The sequence below is a fragment of the Glycine max genome, chromosome 11, assembly GCF_000004515.6.
Source record: "Glycine max cultivar Williams 82 chromosome 11, Glycine_max_v4.0, whole genome shotgun sequence".
NCBI lineage: Eukaryota > Viridiplantae > Streptophyta > Magnoliopsida > Fabales > Fabaceae > Glycine > Glycine max.
In genome coordinates, this window is record NC_038247.2 from 7,389,865 (window position 1) to 7,409,039 (window position 19,175).

At 31.7% G+C, this 19,175-nt stretch overlaps 3 protein-coding genes across 3 annotated transcripts; 2 read left to right on the forward strand and 1 right to left on the reverse strand.

The window, feature by feature from the left end:
• Positions 1-5,871: 5,871 nt before the first annotated feature.
• Positions 5,872-10,208, forward strand: LOC100817315 (lysine histidine transporter-like 8). Its single transcript, XM_006590719.3, has 5 exons — positions 5,872-6,435; positions 7,588-7,721; positions 8,395-8,855; positions 9,283-9,414; positions 9,534-10,208. Exons 1-5 carry the CDS (start codon positions 6,107-6,109, stop codon positions 10,017-10,019), a joined length of 1,542 nt encoding a protein of 513 aa, XP_006590782.2. The 5' UTR covers positions 5,872-6,106; the 3' UTR covers positions 10,020-10,208.
• A 2,360-nt stretch (positions 10,209-12,568) lies between these two features.
• On the forward strand, positions 12,569-13,523 carry LOC102668377 (uncharacterized). The gene is made up of 2 exons (XM_006591486.1): positions 12,569-13,142; positions 13,396-13,523. The coding sequence occupies exons 1-2, from the start codon at positions 12,569-12,571 to the stop codon at positions 13,521-13,523; spliced, it is 702 nt and encodes a 233-aa protein (XP_006591549.1).
• Positions 13,524-15,364: 1,841 nt separating this feature from the next.
• On the reverse strand, positions 15,365-18,962 carry LOC100817846 (uncharacterized). The gene is made up of 3 exons (XM_003537704.5): positions 18,375-18,962; positions 17,769-17,954; positions 15,365-15,846 (listed from the first exon to the last, which is right to left on the reverse strand). The coding sequence occupies exons 1-3, from the start codon at positions 18,864-18,866 to the stop codon at positions 15,559-15,561; spliced, it is 966 nt and encodes a 321-aa protein (XP_003537752.1). The 5' UTR covers positions 18,867-18,962; the 3' UTR covers positions 15,365-15,558.
• Positions 18,963-19,175: the final 213 nt, after the last annotated feature.

Below are 19,175 nucleotides of genomic sequence, written 5' to 3' on the forward strand. Positions count from 1 at the left end.
CAATGATAACAATGTAACAAAAATTCTTTATAGTGTTGATGACTACGTGGTGAATGGAACATTATTTAGTTTCTTAATATATTTTATTGTTTATTACTTATTTTTTACTTTTTTCCAAAAAATATATTTTTATATAAAAAATTGTTGTTATTATTATAAGATCTAAATTAAAAGTATAATTTAATACTTATTAGAAAGTTTAATCTAAAATATTATTTTCTTTTTTTGAAAGATTCTCTTAGTTAAAGCCGGTCTTAGTTTTAGAATGAAGTGGTAATAAAAAAATCTATTAATGTTTGTTAGATTTATTCCCATTAATAGTTTTTAAAAAATATATTAATTTAAAATAAATTCAATATTCTTAAAATTAACTATTTTTAATTGATGAATTAATTAAACCTTATAATAAGTACCGGATTGAATATTATATTTTGATGAGTTCAATGAATATAACATTTTTGTAGCATATAAGAATTTATCAACCTTTCCTGTCTAGCACTCAAAAAAAGTGAGACATGGTGAAAGCGGTCACTCACTCTTTTCCAATTGTGGTTAGTGGGAAACGGTGACAATGCATAAACGAAGGAAGCAAAATGGATAAAAAAATAAAAGTAGGCAATATTTTTTTATATTAAATATATAACATTAAAACAGAAAATAATACGTAAAACTAATTCAATCAAAAAAGTATAAATTAAAAGCGGAATATATTTAACATTATAAAAAGTTTACACAATTATTTCGTAAAATTAAAAATAATATATTTAACTATTTAAAAAATAGATTCAAAGCTAAAATTAAATTAATCTAAACTAAACAATTAATAAATAATAAATCCATAAATTAAAGTCATGTATTTACAATAATCAGAAGTGTACTTATGAGATATGGCGGTTTTCATCTTTTATCTTCATCTTAAAATTAGATTCCAATAATTTTTTTAAAAGAAATTGTCAATAATTTAAAAAATCTTAAATCTCATTTAAATTATTCATTATAATTTCAAAATATAATTGTATATATAATTTTATTTATTTATTACAACTTTTTAGTATATATATATATATATAATTCTTGTAAGAAGACCAGAATAATTAATAATAATCGTTAAATTATGATTAAAAATAATAAATATTTTATTATTATTTTTAATTATAATTTAATAATTTTTTTATACTCTCAGTATTCTCATTGAAATCATATTTTATATATACACATATAAAAGGGATTTATCCTATTAGAACACAATTGTTGCATAGTTTTGAATTTGATTCATTTTCAACACAAAATCTTAAACTTATTCAATCCAATTGAAAAAATAAATTGATTTTCTCAAATCTTAAATTTGTTATCATATTAGTTTTTCATCCATTATTGTGGTTGGTATTATTTTATAAGCACCTTTAGACAGGGATCGACATTCGCGCACAACCCACTTGGTCCCGGACATTCTCCATACAACGCAGTATTTATTAACTTAATTTGTTGATTATTAATATCTATTAAAAATACTTAATGGCTATATTCGGGAGAGTTTCTTTTCTCGATTATTTTTTATTTATTATTAAGTTATACACCAAATAACATTAAAACAAGAGATGTAAAAATCAGTTGATAACTAATTAATGTAAATACTTGTTGTAAAAAAATAATGTATATAATTTTTATTTTCTATAAATAACGTCTAGATTTTTAAATTAGTGAATGAAAATTCTCAATAAAAAATAAATTTCATTATGCTATAAATGTTTTTAATTTAAATAAAAATATCTCCCTATATATAAACTTAAACATAAATATTAACATTGCAATCTCAATTTTAATTTTATTAGTTATATATTTGATATATGATAAAGTGTGTTTAAAAGAATATGTTAGAGAATTTATTTTAAGTATTTTTGTTGAATATAGATATAGATTTTTCAGACATTTCTTCTCGAGTAGCGTAACTTATCATTGTCAAAAGGTAATCAAGCAATGACAATTAATTCAATTTGATAGTATTTTTATTTGTTTCTTTAACCCAGGATGAAGAATTTCTAAATGACAGAATTTTAAATGCAGAGAAATTTAATGGAAAAAATAAATTCCAATTAATTATAAAATAATTTATTTGGATTATAAAATTTTGTAAATAATTAAATTTTAAAACAAATATTTCTCGTGATTTTCTTTTCTCTTCTCATGCTTTGTGTCTCTATCACACATCTCAACCATCAATCCCATTATTATAGCACAAATTTCACCTCAAAAATTGAATTCCAAAAACTTCAACAAATTTCAAGTTATATTATCTTATGTTAAAGAAACATATTCATTCACGACCACTTTTAATTATCAATGGAGGTGTTGACATGATCAAGGATTTTATAGAAATCGATGACATTGACAATGATAACAATGTAACAAAAATTCTTTATAGTGTTGATGACTACGTGGTGAATGGAACATTTATAGAGTGGAGGCATAACGGTTGAACTTAAGCTTTAATGACTCAGCCTTGTCAACCATTGTGTAAACTTGCTTTTCCTTGACTGTCGTTATCTTCGTCGCACCATTCAGTCACTAAGTCATTGAAAAAATGAAAGGAATAAAGTGGTAAAAGATAAGATTGAAGACAATAAATTTATGTTCGGTTAAATAAAAATGGAGAGTAAGAAATTTTTTAAATTTCATATATTTTGGGAGAATTTTAAATTCCTAATCTTAACAAAAGATACAAAATTTGGAGAATTCTTCATATCCTCTTACTAAACATTCAAACTAAACATTTTAATTAGCAGCAATTAAAATACTATACCCTAAAAAAAAATACATTACCCTCCCAAAATGCTTCATCCTAGGCTTTCGACAAGAACTTGATCACTTCATTCGAGAATTAGTTGTTGTCAACGCTATCAAACTGGTTCATGTTTCGAGCTAACACCAATTAGCTTAGGTGTTTACCAAAACTATTCCAATAGCTCAATTTCAAACCGCAAAAGGAACTGTAGACATTTACTTCTCACCTCGTAGGGTGTCAAAAGTTAGCCAATTTCCTGTTAAAGATGGTTTTATAACTACAATTAGTTGTGTATACGTAGCATCTAGTGATATATTAATGGCAATTATAATTTGTTTTTTATGAGTGGGAAATAAAAGACAAGAAGAAGGAAACTATTCCCTAAGGAAGGAAATCCCAGAAGCATCTGCGAACAAAGAGTGCTTCATACAGGAGGGATAGAACTGAAAAACTTTAAATAAATCATTATTAGATGCACCGTGCTTTGCTAGCCAATCTGCACATTGATTGGCTACTCTAAGTGCATGGTTGAACGTAAGATTCCAAGGTAGAGACCGTAATTGTTGGCAATTATAATTTTAAGTCTATTTTAATTTTAATTTGTAATTTTAGTTTTTTTTTATAATTTTAGTCTTTATATTTAAAAAAACAATTTTGATTTAATTCCTAATTTTGTATATATTTATTTCTTTATTTTTATCTTAAATGAATATATTAGGTTTTAGATTCAATTAGATAAAATAAATAAACATTACAAATTTTTTGAATAATCATTAATATTCATTAACAAAATCTAATTCCACCGACCAACTAAACTACACATATGTTTGGTTTATCATTCAATTTGTCATGCACCTATATTTCGAGACAAAATCCAATGATCTAACAAAAATTGAATGTGAAAGAATTAGTGTAAATGCTTTTACAAAAATCGTTCTTTCTACCAACGTCTATTTGTAATGGTAAATCAAACATGTATTATGTATTTTCATTTTATAAAACTTAAACTTAAAATTTTATTTTAAAAAATTGAAACTAATTTTACACGTACCATTTAACAAGTTGTTGATACCGAATTTATTATATTTAGGAACATATAACTCATCTTTCCAGTATCAAGATGTATTTTACTTTGTCATTTTCAATAGATAGTATAGTCATCTCATTAAATATATAAAATTTATATTACTAATTTGTTTATAAAATAACATTAAATCAATAATTTTCAATGAATTTTTATAGTAGTATTTAATTATTAATTACTTTTATCAGACATAATTTTAATAATGTTGGTGTTTTGCGTGGAAAAAAAAAGCATATTTATTACACTTAACTCAAGGTGTATTTAGTTTAGAGGAGAAAATAAAAATACAGAATACAAAATTTTCTTAATATATTATTTATTTTCTTTGTATGAAACACACCCTTATGTGTAACCAGAAGCTGCTTCAGTCACTCTAGTTTTACAAGGTAAATGGCAGAATGGAGAAAGGAATATTGACCAACACCAACAGACCAAGATTCTCATAAGTCGAGGAAAAAAGATGTCGTTTTCTTTCGACCTTTCTTTTTTCTTTAACCGTTGCAGCCAGCCGCGATGGAATTCAACTCTCTGAACTTGTTTGGTAGCTTCTCTCGGAAAAGAAAATTGAACCATACACATGCAAGTCATTTCATTCACATCCATTTCTATCTTTTTCTGCAATTTAAAAATAAAAATATAAATTATTCTACCTATCCAAGATTTTTAATTTAACTGACACTAAATTGTCAAAACATTCAATTCAAATTTGACAAAACTTTTGAAAAACAACTGTTTAATCTTTACAAAGAACAAGCCTTAATTTATTATTTATTTTCATGACTTTTAATGAAACAAAAGGCTAATACATAACTACCGACAACGTATGCGGGATTTAATTTTAAAGAAATATCAATGTAAAAATAGATTTATAAAATAATTTAACATTATAAATCTTTTTTTACATTGATATTGGGTGAACTAAAGTATTATATCTCTTAAGATCTATCTATAGAATTAATATCTTTTAATAAATATTTTTTCATGTACATATAGAACCTTAATTATTATTTAAAAAATAAGATTATCGGCAAATTATGTTATTGTTTTAGTTACATTTTACGATGACATATATTATGAGTTTGGCGTTTCATTTTCCGTCAATCTCGAAAAAGAAAAAAAATCTGGATTGTCATCAGGGGTGAACCTAGGAGGAAAAGTTAGGGAGGACCATATATAATTTAGATAAATTTATACTAAAAACTTAATTAATTACATTTTTATAAAAAAAATCCAATTAATGATGCTACAAAAATTTATTAAAGTAAATTTGGATAAATGTATGGTACACCTTAATATTTAATGTGTGTTTTTAAAGTTTATATAATGATGCTTAGAGTCATAAATTAATTTAAAGATAGACTTATACATTTAAAGATAAAAGTAGATTAAAGACAAATAATGTCAAGATACAAGTTATTAAATAGTTTTATGTATTATTTGTAAACTTATCTTATAGATAAAGCTTAAGATTAAATAGTAATATTATTTAATTCCTCAAATCAATTATTATCACATCAATATATATATATATATATATATATATATATATATATATATATATAAAAGAAAATAATAAATTTATTTGATTACAAATATAAATATTTATAATCTTTAAAATATATTATAAAAGAAAATACCACTAAAATATTTTGTTTAAAAAAGGCCAAAATATAATTATTTCTACAATGAAGATTATAAAAAAAAATATTTATTAAAAAATAGTATATTTGTCTTAAAAGAGTGATAAAGTGTCAGTATTTTCACAATAAATACCATAGGGAAGAAATATTTTATGAAAAACAAAATAGATAAATAATACTTAAATTTCAGTGTTTTCTACAATTAAACTCTTTAATAAAATAATTAATTTACTACGTCCAATTGTCATGTCAGATGATGAGATCAGCAAGGTGATGTCATTCTTAGAGTGGAGTCCACGCGTTGGGACTAAAAATCCATGTTTATGTTTGGTGTATATAAAAGAGTTAGCAGTTTCTTTTCGTTCATCTTCAAAGCTAAGACGTAAAGTAGTAAGCAGTTTCATCATTTTTTCTTTTTTTCTCTCTTTTGGTACATTGGAAAGAAAGAAAGGAAGCTTCAATTTCTTCCAATAAAGCGTGTTTTAGAACGTGCTTTTAAGGTATATATATATATACATAACTACATATACCAAATAACTGATTTGCAGCTGAAATTGCTTTCGTTCATTAGTATTTAGTTTTTCACAAGCTAGGGAAGACATGGGAGAAGTGGCTGATGAAGGTCAATATTTCAGATCAGAAATAGCTCTATTGAATTACTCGGATGCAACCTTCAAACCCCCACTTTCTTCTCTGTTGATACACATTGATCCACTCATAATACCCAATGGCCACACTTGTTCTGCATCAGAATCTGATCCATCACCCACTTCTCAGCACCATCAGCAGGAGCAGCATCCCAAAGATGCCTGGCTTCCAATCACTGAATCAAGAAATGGAAATGCCTATTATGCAGCCTTTCATATTCTTAATTCCAACATTGGATTCCAGGCTCTCATGCTTCCCGTTGCCTTCGCCACTCTTGGTTGGTACGTACCTTCTTGCTCTATCATGTGTAAGCCCACCACGGCAACCTTGCCACCATATTTTATTTTATTCAATAAATTAAATTAAGTATTTTTTAAATTTATTTAATTAAAAATACAAGATTTTATGTACCATTAAAAAAAAACCCTTTCTCGATCAACTTGATTATTTATTCTGCTTTGGTGATGATTATTATTTATAAATATATGTAATTGTTATATTTTAAGGTTTTATTATAAAATACATTTTAAATCAGGTTTTATATATATATATATATAACTGAACGCAAATTTTATATATAAGAAACATCAAATTCGTTACAGCAGACATAATGATACCCTTTTAATTTTCAGCCCCAGGACACAATCAATCAACCTCCCCTTCTAATTCCATTGATCTCTTGTTGTAGTGTTGTACACGTATGTGTAAGGATGGATGTTTCATTGGGAGATTAATTTCTTCTAGTATATTATAAGTTTCATTGGGAGACTAATTTTGTTGAAAATTCAAAGCAGAATAGGTCCAATAAAGTCTTAATTAGAAATTTGAGCTCTGATAGTCATTCTTCTATAGGTAGGTATCTTAGAGTCCAAATTTCTTATACAAGGAAGACAACACATCCATGCACCGGCTGCACCCAAAGTCAAGATATTCTTCAAAGCTCTACTTGTCTAACTTTCACTATCAGATAGATAAATAATTATCAATGATGACTTGCATACATGCAAATTATGCCAAGTATATAAAAACAAATAAATGCAAATAAGGCTGACCCTACGTATGGCTTACATCATTGCAGTGAAGAATTTATAAACTTTTTTTCAGTGGGAATAAAAAATAGTTTAATATTTTTTCAAAAAACAATTATGTGAGTTTTATTTAAAATGATTATAAAAAATAAAAAAAACAGTAAAATTTAAAAAGATAAGATATATAAAACTAATATTATTTTTTTTATCTTTTATAATTATTTATATACATTTTATTATAAAAAGTTATCATGTGAAGATAACATCTATTTTTTTATGGGAAAAAATATTTATTTAATATATACAAGTAAAAAATTTTATTTTATGAAGGGAATTGCTCTCATTATCCTTCATGTAGATCACCACTGATTATATGTAGTACTGAATAATATCAATGATTTGCAGGGCATGGGGTACAGTATGTTTGTCACTAGCATTTGTTTGGCAACTCTATGCCATATTTCTTCTTGTTCAGCTTCACGAATCCGTCCCCGGAATTCGTCACAGCAGATACCTCTTCCTTGCCATGGCTGCCTTCGGTAAGCACAAATTAAACCAATTAACTCAAGTTCATTTCCGCCAAGTTCACACACATTTAATTATTATATTCTTGATTCCTTTTTTGTTTGTTTAGAAAGTGCTGTCTACTTTTTACTAGTATTTTTTTTCTCCATTCTTCATCAACAGCCACAGTTAAATTACGCTATGCCACTGCATTATCTTTTCTTAGGTGCATACACACTTTAGATAAGGCTCTACTACGATTGGATCAATATCCCATCATCAGTTCGTTTTTTTCCACAGATAGCGTAATTTTTTTAAATATAAAATGTCAACATTGGTTAGTTGTAGTACTAATTATAATATTATTTATTACCCAAGGCTAAGGAAAGCTTTTCAACATTAAGAAAAGATAACAAATGTTTATTTAAAGAAACGTGGAATTTAATTTTGTGTCGTGAACGGGTCAGTAAAAAAATGAATTAAAGCTAGCACTTAATTTTCATTGGTTGCTAAGGAATTCTACTAACGCGTGTTGTGTGGTGGAGTCAAAATAAAGTTGGAAAATTAGAAAAAATTATGGGATTAGACATTTATTTTTTTAAATTATATATCACTAATTTTCTTTTTCTTTTATTTATTTTTATGCAACTACTTTTTGGTTTGTTATCAAAGGGACCCTAACATTGTTAGGTATGAATGCATGATTAGGTAAAAAGTTAGGGAAGGTGGCAGCATTATTCCCGGTAATGTACCTTTCAGGAGGCACTTGCGTCATGATAATCATCACCGGTGGTGGGACCCTGAAACAATTACTGAAGACGCTTTGCGACAACGATGATCATGTTCATGAGCAAATAACATGTAATGCCCACGCGCTTAGCGGGGCTGAGTGGTTCTTGGTGTTTACCTGTGTCGCCATTCTCATTGCACAGTTGCCCAACCTCAACTCAATGGCCATGGTTTCTCTCGTCGGCGCCGTTACCTCCGTTACTTATTGCACCCTCTTTTGGGTTCTCTCTGTTAAGAATGGTAGGCCCAACAACGTATCCTATAGCTCATCCCTGCAGTCCCAAGAACACACACCAGTGGCTAAGATCAATGACGTTCTCAATGCCATTGGAATCATTGTGCTAGCCTTCAGAGGACACAATGTTTTGCCCGAAATACAGGCAAGTATTTCAAGTTTGCATACACTAGTGTATAGTATACACATTGCATGAACAAGGTTCTTATAAATATAGTACTAGTTTGATACTATGCGATATGTCAATATATAGAGCGTGTTGCAATTGTGCATTTTAAGTGTCGGGAATATATTCTCCGGTACGTACATTTCTTATTTCTTATAGTACAGTTATTATTATTATTATTATTTCACTAAAATTTATTAGAAACTATGAAATTGCAAGTGAAACTAATAAGATTTCCAATTTTATTTTTTTGTGTTTTCTATAAATTTTAATTAATAAAAAAAAAATATGTTAGATAATGTATTGTCAGTATTTCTCGACTATGAATGCCTTCATTTCATGAAACAATATATGTACATGGCATAGCCTAAGCTAAAGAGCAGTGTTTGGGATGTTGGTTTTGCAGGGGACGCTGCCTTCAAATTTCGAACAAACATCCAAAAGACCAATGCGAAGAGGAGTTAGCATATCATATGTACTCATTTCCATGTGCATGTTTCCCCTCGCAATTGCCGGATTTTGGGCCTATGGAAACCAGGCAAGCACTCCCAGCACAATTATTTCAAACAATAGTCCATAAATTGATCAATATTCCCTGATTACCAACAACTTTTTTTATTTGGTTGATTGATTAATCAATTTATATGCATGTTCCAGATAAATGACGGGGGATTGTTAACTTCGTTCCCACAATTCCACAAGAGGCAAATCACAAAATTCTCTATGGGTGCAATATATGTTCTAGTAATAATACATTGTTTAACCAGCTTTCAAATATATGCGATGCCTGTTTTTGACAACCTGGAGATAAGATACACGAGCATAAAGAATCAGAGATGTCCACGATTGGTGAGAACATGCATAAGACTATTCTTTGGGGGGTTGACATTTTTTATTTCGGTCACGTTCCCATTCCTTCCACGCCTATCAGCACTACTCGGAAGCATGACCCTTGTGCCCATTACATATGCATACCCTTGTTTCATGTGGCTATCCCTCAAGAAGCCTCGTCCAAGAGGTTTTGTTTGGTGCTTCAACGTTGCACTCGGTTGTGTAGGGATGCTTCTCAGTGCTCTTTTGGTAGCTGCAGCTATACGGACTCTAGCTCTCAATGGCCTAGATGCTAACTTCTTCAAACCATAACAATTAATATTATGCCATCCAACAGCAACTAGTATATTGCCAACAATTTATTTTAATCTACTGTTAGTGATATACAGAAAATCATTTTTGAACATGATACTCCAGTAATACAAACGTTAAGTTTTGAATTTTTGTATCTCTCTTAATTATTATCATATATTCATATTATAATACTGATCATATTTATCATTTTTCTTTATCTTTTATGTACGCCAAACATACTTATCATTCGAGTTTATTACATTTTCTTCTCAACACGTTAAACATATTTGTGTTCGATGTCTTTCCGTTGATCTTCCACTGTCTCAGTCGTTCTTTAATTTCTTTTTCAACTTTTCCTGGGTGCCTATGCGCGCGCATGCATACTTGCAAGGGGGCCGCGAGAAATTTTTCTCACTTTGTTGCTATATATTTTTGCTATTCTATATATGCTTCTTCTTTTCTTTTGGTCTGCTTTTATCGTGTATTCTCTCTTTTTTGGGGGGTAGATGGAGGAGGGGGGCCTCCAGTAGGACATGAAAAATTCTAGAAGCTCCATCTTATTACCAATTTTTTTACAATTAAAGGAGGAAAAAGACACTGAAACGTGACATAGAGAAGAAAAAAAAAATTAAAGTATTATAAAAAACTTATGTAAGAATAACATTACTTTTAAGACATACAGCTTAATTTCAAAATTGATATAGAAGGGGAAAAATTGTTAAGTCGCACTTTATTATATTATCTCACAAATATAAAAGTATTAAATAATTATGATCTTCCCAGCCAATTTTAAAATATAATTTAACTTGAATGACGACAAAGCAAAACTCAAATATATTATTAGCAATACATATAAATTTATTCGTAAATAATCAAGAGATCTAGTTCAAGTGTGGTGTATAGGATGCCTGATTGTTATAAATTACAAATAAAAAAATCTATTAATAATATTTTACATGATGAATTTGAAACCCACAATAAAATGTTGTCACATGTGTTATTCCATCCTAAATCTGTATCATATGATTGACTTTGTGTCAACATTTATATTCGTACACTTACTTTCCGTGCAATCACTTTTTTCCACTACATCTCTTTGACGAGGAGTGATTGCACTTAAATAGAAGGTGTAAATTTACATCTTGAATGCGAATTCAATGATGCAAAAGAGGCTGAGGACAAAACAAGTGTGACAGGAAAAGGGTGCATAATGGAGGACTAACATCAAGGAGAATGGCTTCGTGACAGTGTAGAGGATGGATTTCAAGACAATTACGTTTAATTAATGTCTCCATTAACATATTTATACAACTCCTATTTTTGCTTTCGGATAGTAGTTTCCAGAGGTATTAAATTTTAATATTTTTTGGAATTTTTTTTTCCGAAAAAGGTTATTTTTAATATATATATATATATATATATATATATATATATATATAAGAGAGGTGCATTTAACCATTGCCTTTGGTAATTGTTTTTTTCTATTACAAGGCGGAGTACTTTTTGTAGTATTTGATAATTGGATTACATAAGATACTAAAGCCCACTTTGATAAAAAAAAAAAAAAAAAAATTGAATCCGCAATGTTGGGTTTTGAATCCTACACTCCTTGTAGTGTGCACCTTCCCTTTCACCCAATACCGAGCCCTTCAACTTCTTCCCTCAATACCACCACCGCCTCCCTCCCCTTTGCTAGCCGGAGCAGAAGCGGCAGCCCGTGGAGTCGCAGTGTCCTCTGGTGATCCCGCAGAGTAACTTGGCTCGCAGTTGAGCGAGAAAATGCGGTGTCTCTTGAAGCTGATGCCGTGGGAGAAGAAAATGGACCAGGCGACGCTTCTGGAAGAAAACTACAAATACGTGAAGTTCCTCCAGGCACAGTCACGCGTCCTCCACTCCATTCCCACACCGTCTTCAGCGACCTGTAGAAGCTGAACCGCAGCCAGGCCCTGCAGGTGCTAGAGAACTCCCTCGTGGCCCAAACCATGTGGGGGTTCTGCCGCCTATTCCGAAATAGGATATGGTCACCTAATTGCTATTTTGAAATACAGAAAACTATATATTCTGAAATAGCTATTTTGGAAATGCACCGTATTCTCTAATGTAATTTTTGGTATCCAAGACTAGTTATTCCATAATGTAGATTTTCATATTTGGAAATAACTATTTCACAATAATCATTTTGGAATAAGAGTGTCTCATGTTGATGTATCTATATAATTCTAGTTTAGAAAAATAATAAAAAAAATAGAAAAGAAAGAAAGTAGTCGTTATTAACTAAAGTTTTGGCACAAAAGTCAAGTGAGTTAGGTTGCTTTGGTCAGCTTTTAATAGTTTTGGTTCGTGATCTCGCATGTTTTGATATAAAACTATTTTCTAATGAACTTGATATATGAAAGTTTGACTATTCCTTCTTAAAAATGCTTTCATCTCCATTCTTAAAATTTCAATATCTAGTATCATAGAGCACAGGTTCGAATTATTGTTTTTCGCTGTAAAAGATTCGTGAGTTCGTGGAGGTAGAATCATCAATTTCGCAATAGCTTCATCAACATAACATGATCGTGATCATGACAGGCTTGAATTTAAATCTCATGAGCAATCTTCCAATTCTTGATGAAACAAATTGGGGAGAATGGCGAATTCAGATGCAAGTTGTATTTGGATTTCAAGATGTTCTTGAGGTTGTGGAATGTGGAATTGTAGAACTTGAAAAGCAATCAAGTGATCCGCAGAAAGCCACATGCAAAGATGCCAAGAAACATGATTGCAAGGCTCTATTTTTTATTCATCAAAGTGTGGACAAGGCGAATTTCCAGAAGATTGCTCATGCAAAGACAACAAAGAAGGCATGGTGCATCTTGCAAAAGGCATATTCAGGAGATGCAAAGTTAAAAAAGGTGAAATTGCAGACTCTAAGGAGACAGTATAAGATGATTCAAATGGAGTCAACTGAGAAGGTAGCTGATTATTTCACAAGAATTCTCAGCATTACCAATTTGATGAAGGGTTGTGGAGAGAAGCTTGATGATAAGATGGTTGTGGAGAAAATCTTGAGGTCACTCTCACCTCGGTTTGATTACATTGTGTGTGCCATAGAAGAATCCAAGAATCTTGAGGATTTAAAGATAAAGGAGTTGCAAGGTTCATTGGAGGCACACGAGCAAAGGCTGAATGATAAAGACACAAAAAAGGAAGAGGGAAGTGGAGCACTGATAAAGGAAAAGGGGAAGTCACAAAACTTATAGCAAGAATTCTAAAGAAACTCAATCAGAAACTGGAGAATCTTGAGGACAACACAAGAATGGAGTGAAGAATTGGAAGAAGGAGGGAAAGAAATTTGATAAAAGAAAGGTAAAGTGTTTCAATTGTATTAAGTATTGACACTTCACCTTAGAATGTACTCACAAACAGAAAGAAGGGAGGAACAAAGCTGGTGATAAGGCAAATTTGGCAAAAGGAGCTGATAGTGACTTTGAGCAGGTTTTGCTACTGGTGACTGAGAAATCTGACAAAGGAAGATGAGAAGTTTGGTATTTGGACATGGGTTGCTCTAACCACATGACTGGAAACAAGCATTGGCTGATGAATCTTGATACTTCACAAGGCAGCAAAGTGAGGTTTGTTGATAGTTTTTTAATCAGTTGTGAAGGTGTAATTGAAAATGTGATGTATTGTCTAACAATGGATAGTAATCTGCTGAGTCTAGGATAGCTTCTTGAGAAGGGATATAAGATGAGGATGGAGGACTTGATGTTGAAAGTATATGATCAAAAACAAAGGTTTATCTTGAAAGCCAAGATGTCCAGTAATTGAACATTCAAGGTAAATTTTAATGTAGCAGATGTTCACTGCATGACTGCTGAAGGAAATGATGTCAATTGGCTTTGGCATTTCAGGTATGGACATCTAAGCTTCCAAGGTTTAAGTAGATTAGTTGCTAAACACATGATCAGTGATATGCCTTAAATCAAAGCACCAGCAGAAGCATGTGAAGGTTGTGTTGCAGGAAAATAACATAGGAATTCCTTCAATGTGTTTTTGCCTCCTAGAGCTAAAGAACCACTGGAAGTAGTTTGTTATGATGTATATGGTCCAATTGAACCTTGTACATATGGTGGAAATTTATATTTTTTAATCTTTGTAGATGAGTTCACAAGAAAGTTGTAGGTTTATCCAATCAAAAGGAAGAGTGAGGTGTTTGCTATTTTTCAAAAATTTAAGGCATATGCAGAAAAGCAAAGTGGAGCAACCTTGAAGATCTTGAGGAAAAATAGGGGAGAAGAATACACCTCTAAGGAATTCGAAGACTTTTGTGAAAGCAAAAGCATAGTATATGAAGTTACAACACCTTATACTAGTCAGCACAATGGTTTGACTGAGAGAAGGAACAAAACTTTGTTGAACATGGCGAGGAGCATGCTAAAATTGAAGGGGCTGCCAAAGGAACTTTGGGGAGAAGCAGTCACCACAGTTGCCTATATACTCAATAAATCACCTACAAAGAAGCTAGAAGAGATCACACAAGAAGAAGTATAGACACGAAAGAAGTCAAGGGTGAGTCACTTCAAAATTTTTGGCTCACCTTGCTGGAAACATGTTTGAGATGAGAAAATAAAGAAATTGGATGAAGCAACTTGAAAGTTTGTGTGGTGTATACCGCCACACACGAAGGGAGTAGCCCAAAATCCTCATTGATTTTAAGAACACGATGTCAAAGTTTAAAAGATTGATCAGGAGCCTTAAAAATTGTTTAATAAATATGTAGTATAATTTTTTCATTGTCAATCAAAGCCACTTCTTTTCTTTTTATTTGCAATGAATATATGGTTTCTAAAACACTTTTGCTTTGTTGTATCCAATTCACCTCAAATTAGGAACTTTAAGAGGAACTTTTATTAGATACAGAATCTAAGAAATTAAGAATCTCAGACATACAAAAATTATTTTTCAAACATTCTTCACATGTGCACTAACCGAAAATCATTTGATTTCAATACTTTAAGTACTCTCACTAGTATCTAAAAGGAGAAGCACCGTGCAAGACAAACATGGATTCTATATCAGCTGGCAGTAAAACAAACTACAATTTACAAGCCAAAGAAAATACAAAACTTGTTATGCATTATGAGCTATCATATGCAAAATAAAATCATTACTCTAGTGAACGCAATTCCTTTTTTTTTTCTTTTATCCTGTTTGCTTATTTTAAATGGCAAACCATGTAACATATATCCCGTATGGCCACCCATTATTTGATGGGCTTAGATTTAAACAGAACTGTACGAGATACTAGGCTGGATGAAATTGGCAGTACGTGGTCATAGCAGCTAGAATTGCGTATGAGCAGGACCAGCAAGATAAAAGGAATCAAAATGAACACATATTACATTAAAATTGGCGTTCAGATATTTACGGAGACAAAAGGACAAGTTCGTTCTGCTAGATGATGGGCAATAAAAAACTAAGAAAAACGAGCCAAAAATGTACCAGCTATCTTCACAAGTGATAAAGTGATAGCATGTCCGAACCATTTTAAGGATTGAGGGAATAATATATATCACTTGTAGACACATGAATCCGTCAAATTAAGATGTTTTCCAAGTTTGTTGCCATGCAAAGTGACAGAACATGTGATTCTTCGATAGAATTTAGACTTAACTAATCTTCCCAAGATGAAAGCCCTTGATCTCACTACAAATGTCAGTTTTAGTGGCAATGCAACGTTCTCCAAGTGCTCTTTAGTATTTCCAAGAACTGACACTCCTCCATAGAGAGGAATCTGGTGTCCTAGCACCACTACCGCCAACTTCCGCTGACTCTTCCTCGATTGATAGAACTTCTGCATCTGGTAGCCAATTTACAATAGACAATGAGAAATTAGTCAAATTAGTTGCATCAACAATATGCAAATGCAGAGTGTACGCCCTGTTATAGTGTGTCTAAGTGTCTCACTATGCAGAAGCAGAATGTCTTTGTCTCAAAGTGTCTAACAACACAGCTACTAGGATAAGACCCGCGCATACAGCCATGTCATGTTTCACTTTTCAAGACTATGAAAACAAGAAGGAATGCACTAGACATTGCGTTGTAGAAATAATACATACTATGATACTAACATGGAATGTGCTATAGAAATAACTCGTAGCTTGCAGGGTATGATATAAGATATATATTATATATTAATTAGTATATTAAATTAATCTGCACCTAAGACTTCGCCGTTCATTTTGTATTGATAGACAGTTTGATACACTATTGGATAATAATAAAAAATACTGTATGATGGTTTATGTAAGATAAGGATATACTCAAGAAAAAAAAAATCGTGCAATAATTTGCACAGAAATTATTAATGTGATTATTTATATAGTTGTGTCACATGCAAGGCTATGTGTTGGAAAAGTTAGTGTGGCGGGCAATAAAAATCGCAATAAGCTATAGACTTAATAGGTTATTAGTATTAAACTAACCTACAGAATAATGAGACAAAGAATAGCCGTATATGCTGCTAAGCTCAAGGCATTGTTATATTAAGTGAATGAATTAAAAATTAAGTTGAAAATGCAACGAAAATGGCGATTGACGTATACTAATAATATTTTTAATAAAAATTAATTTTAATTCCGTGACTTTTAATACTAATAGATTATGTTTAAATATCTAATTGTAAATATAGAGTATGAAATAAAACAACAAAATAAAATGGAATAAACTTGTTAAAAAGCTCCATTATAATCTATTTTTTCTTAATTTAAAGCTCCATAAATACGTTCCATTCTCTCACAACTAGGCTAATATTGGTCATTATATTCTAACTTAAATTTAATAGACCTATTCTAAACAATAAAACATGTTAAAAAAACTAGTAAAATAAACTCTTTTTTGACAGAAAAAGATATTACTAAAATCAACTTAACAATGAGAAAATTGAATAATTTATATGGAATTATAAGTTTAAATTTTATTACAGTGATTGTACACACAAAAATGAAACATTTTAAAATTAAAATTGCATTTCATCAATCCAAAAAAAGCAAGACACGGGGTGAGGCGCTGACTTGCCTTTTGAAAGTTTAAATATAAATTTTGTATTATAGGAAGCAATTAAGACGATGACATGTGGTAGAGCAGTGACCTAGAACTAGCGTGTTCTGTGCAACGGATATCCGAAATGTCTGTGGGAACCGAGTAATGGGCTGATAGCTACCCTAATTCTAATTTCTAATCTAAATTCAAATTCTGAAATTTCTGTGAAAGTCACGTGAGAGAGGGTACGGGGAGTGCCTGGCCATTGCAATGAGCAATAAAGTCTCTCTGCGTATTCAGAAATAAAGAATCATCAAAATTTGATTTAAAGATTGCTTGGTGGGCCCCCACAACTAGGAAGGCCTAGGCCAGGCCCAATAAAGAGGACCAATCACGCTGACTTGTTCAGTAATCTTGTTCCCACACACGAATCAATGCTTATTATTTGTCCCCACCCACACACTCATGCAGTGCAGGAAACCCTTGGACGTAGCGAAACAAACACCCCTTCCTTCTTCTCTTTCCTAACCCTCCAATAGCTAGCTATAGAGACTTTTACAATACTAGTTTCTTTATGCATCAATTAAAAAGTCAAATCAAAACTATAATACTAGTAACACTTTTTCAATAATTGAAACTGCCACCCATAATAAGATTTTAGCTTTGCCACGATATATAAATGTACCTTTTTTTTTTCTTTTTCTCAATTTAAAAATAACAGAAAGGTAGGTAGGTAGGTACCTGGCCAGAGGCAATTGCAAGCTGGTAATAGCTAAGGTGAAGAGGGGTAGAAGTGACATGAACGCCGAAGAAAGTGGCTGGGTTTCTATACAAAATTCTGACCGTTGAGTTCAACGACAACATATCAGTGGGTACCCCAGTTCCATCGTTTCCTGACTGAACATTCAAGTTCTCGAACACTATACTCTGTCCTCCCATTCATTCATTTAACACAACAAAATACTACATTAGTTTAGGATGTTATAGCCAAATAAAAACAAATACAGGACCCCTATAAGAAACATAAGAAGAACAATACTAGTAGCTAGGAATCAAATCAGAAAGTGGCCCCACTTCACTATAGTAAATTCTTATATATTAATGATTACATCATCCTTTCCAAATCCAAGGACCGATTCCATGTGTGAGGCATGCACACAACGCATAATAAATAAAAATAATTAAATTAAATTGTAATTAAACCGAGTGAACTCGGAAAATGCATGAAGGAGGTTTTGGCTCTTAGAAACTCATTTTAACCTGTAAATGCATGTTCTGTTTATATAATCCATTTTAATTGTATGGAGTAACTAGTGTAGTCGATGTGGGATTCGAGAGGGAGGTTACCTTGACAATGATTCGAGGCTTGTAGCTCTTGCTGGTGCCCCATAGGATCAAAGAGAAGAGGGTGAAAAAGAGAAGAAAGAGGAGGAAGAAGCAGAAGTAGAGGCGGAGGTTGCGGGGGAAGTGGTTGAGGTCGTCGTCGCCGTCGTCGTCGTCGTCGTCGTCGTCGAGGCCGGCGTCGGGGTTGGGGTGTGGGTGGAGCTTCTTCCAGGAGGAGGAGGAGGAGAAGTTGCTGCGAGGGTTTTTGAGGGAAGCGGAGAAGCGAGAGGTGGAGGATTCGCGGGAGTGGTGGATGGGGGAAGAGAGGTAGTAGTGGAAATGGTGGTGAGGGGAACCCATGGGGCTTGAACCGTACGACATTTTCTCCACGTCGTGGTTCGAAGGGCTCTGCACGTAGTAGAGTGGCCGCCGCGGAGGGGAACGCGACGGTGACGACTGCTCCATGCTGTTGCTCGTAACCTCCGAGTCTGATTTCGTGTGCATTCTTCCTCCCATTTTTCTTCTCACTGCCAACAACAAGAAGATGGAAGCATTTTATATGCTACAACAGGAAACAAAATAAAATCAATATTATTATTGCCTTTTCTCCTTTCAGCATTACTAGCAATTCATTTTTCAATAATTAAATAACATTTAATAAATGAGATTCTCAAGTGTGAATGTGTTCTTTTCTTTTGGAAAATAAATTATTCTCTTCATCTATCACCAAATGGGAAAGACAAAATATTTTGTTTGCTAACATGACTTCCACTCGTAATATAAAAAATTGATTATTTTCTTATAATGTATAAATTTTTTCCAAAA

Bases quoted from the DNA above. Each gene is read 5' to 3' on its own strand.
- LOC100817315 (XM_006590719.3), top strand. From the start codon at position 6,107: ATGGGAGAAGTGGCTGATGAAGGTCAATATTTCAGATCAGAAATAGCT. The intron at 6,436-7,587 runs GTACGTACCTTC...AATGATTTGCAG, and splicing joins GCCTTCGCCACTCTTGGTTG to GGCATGGGGTACAGTATGTT. The intron at 7,722-8,394 runs GTAAGCACAAAT...ATGCATGATTAG, and splicing joins CCTTGCCATGGCTGCCTTCG to GTAAAAAGTTAGGGAAGGTG.
- LOC102668377 (XM_006591486.1), top strand. From the start codon at position 12,569: ATGACAGGCTTGAATTTAAATCTCATGAGCAATCTTCCAATTCTTGAT. The intron at 13,143-13,395 runs GTTCATTGGAGG...ACTTCACCTTAG, and splicing joins AAAGATAAAGGAGTTGCAAG to AATGTACTCACAAACAGAAA.
- LOC100817846 (XM_003537704.5), bottom strand. From the start codon at position 18,866: ATGGGAGGAAGAATGCACACGAAATCAGACTCGGAGGTTACGAGCAAC. The intron at 17,955-18,374 runs GTAACCTCCCTC...ATGGGAGGACAG, and splicing joins AGCCTCGAATCATTGTCAAG to AGTATAGTGTTCGAGAACTT. The intron at 15,847-17,768 runs GTACCTACCTAC...ATTGGCTACCAG, and splicing joins TTGCAATTGCCTCTGGCCAG to ATGCAGAAGTTCTATCAATC.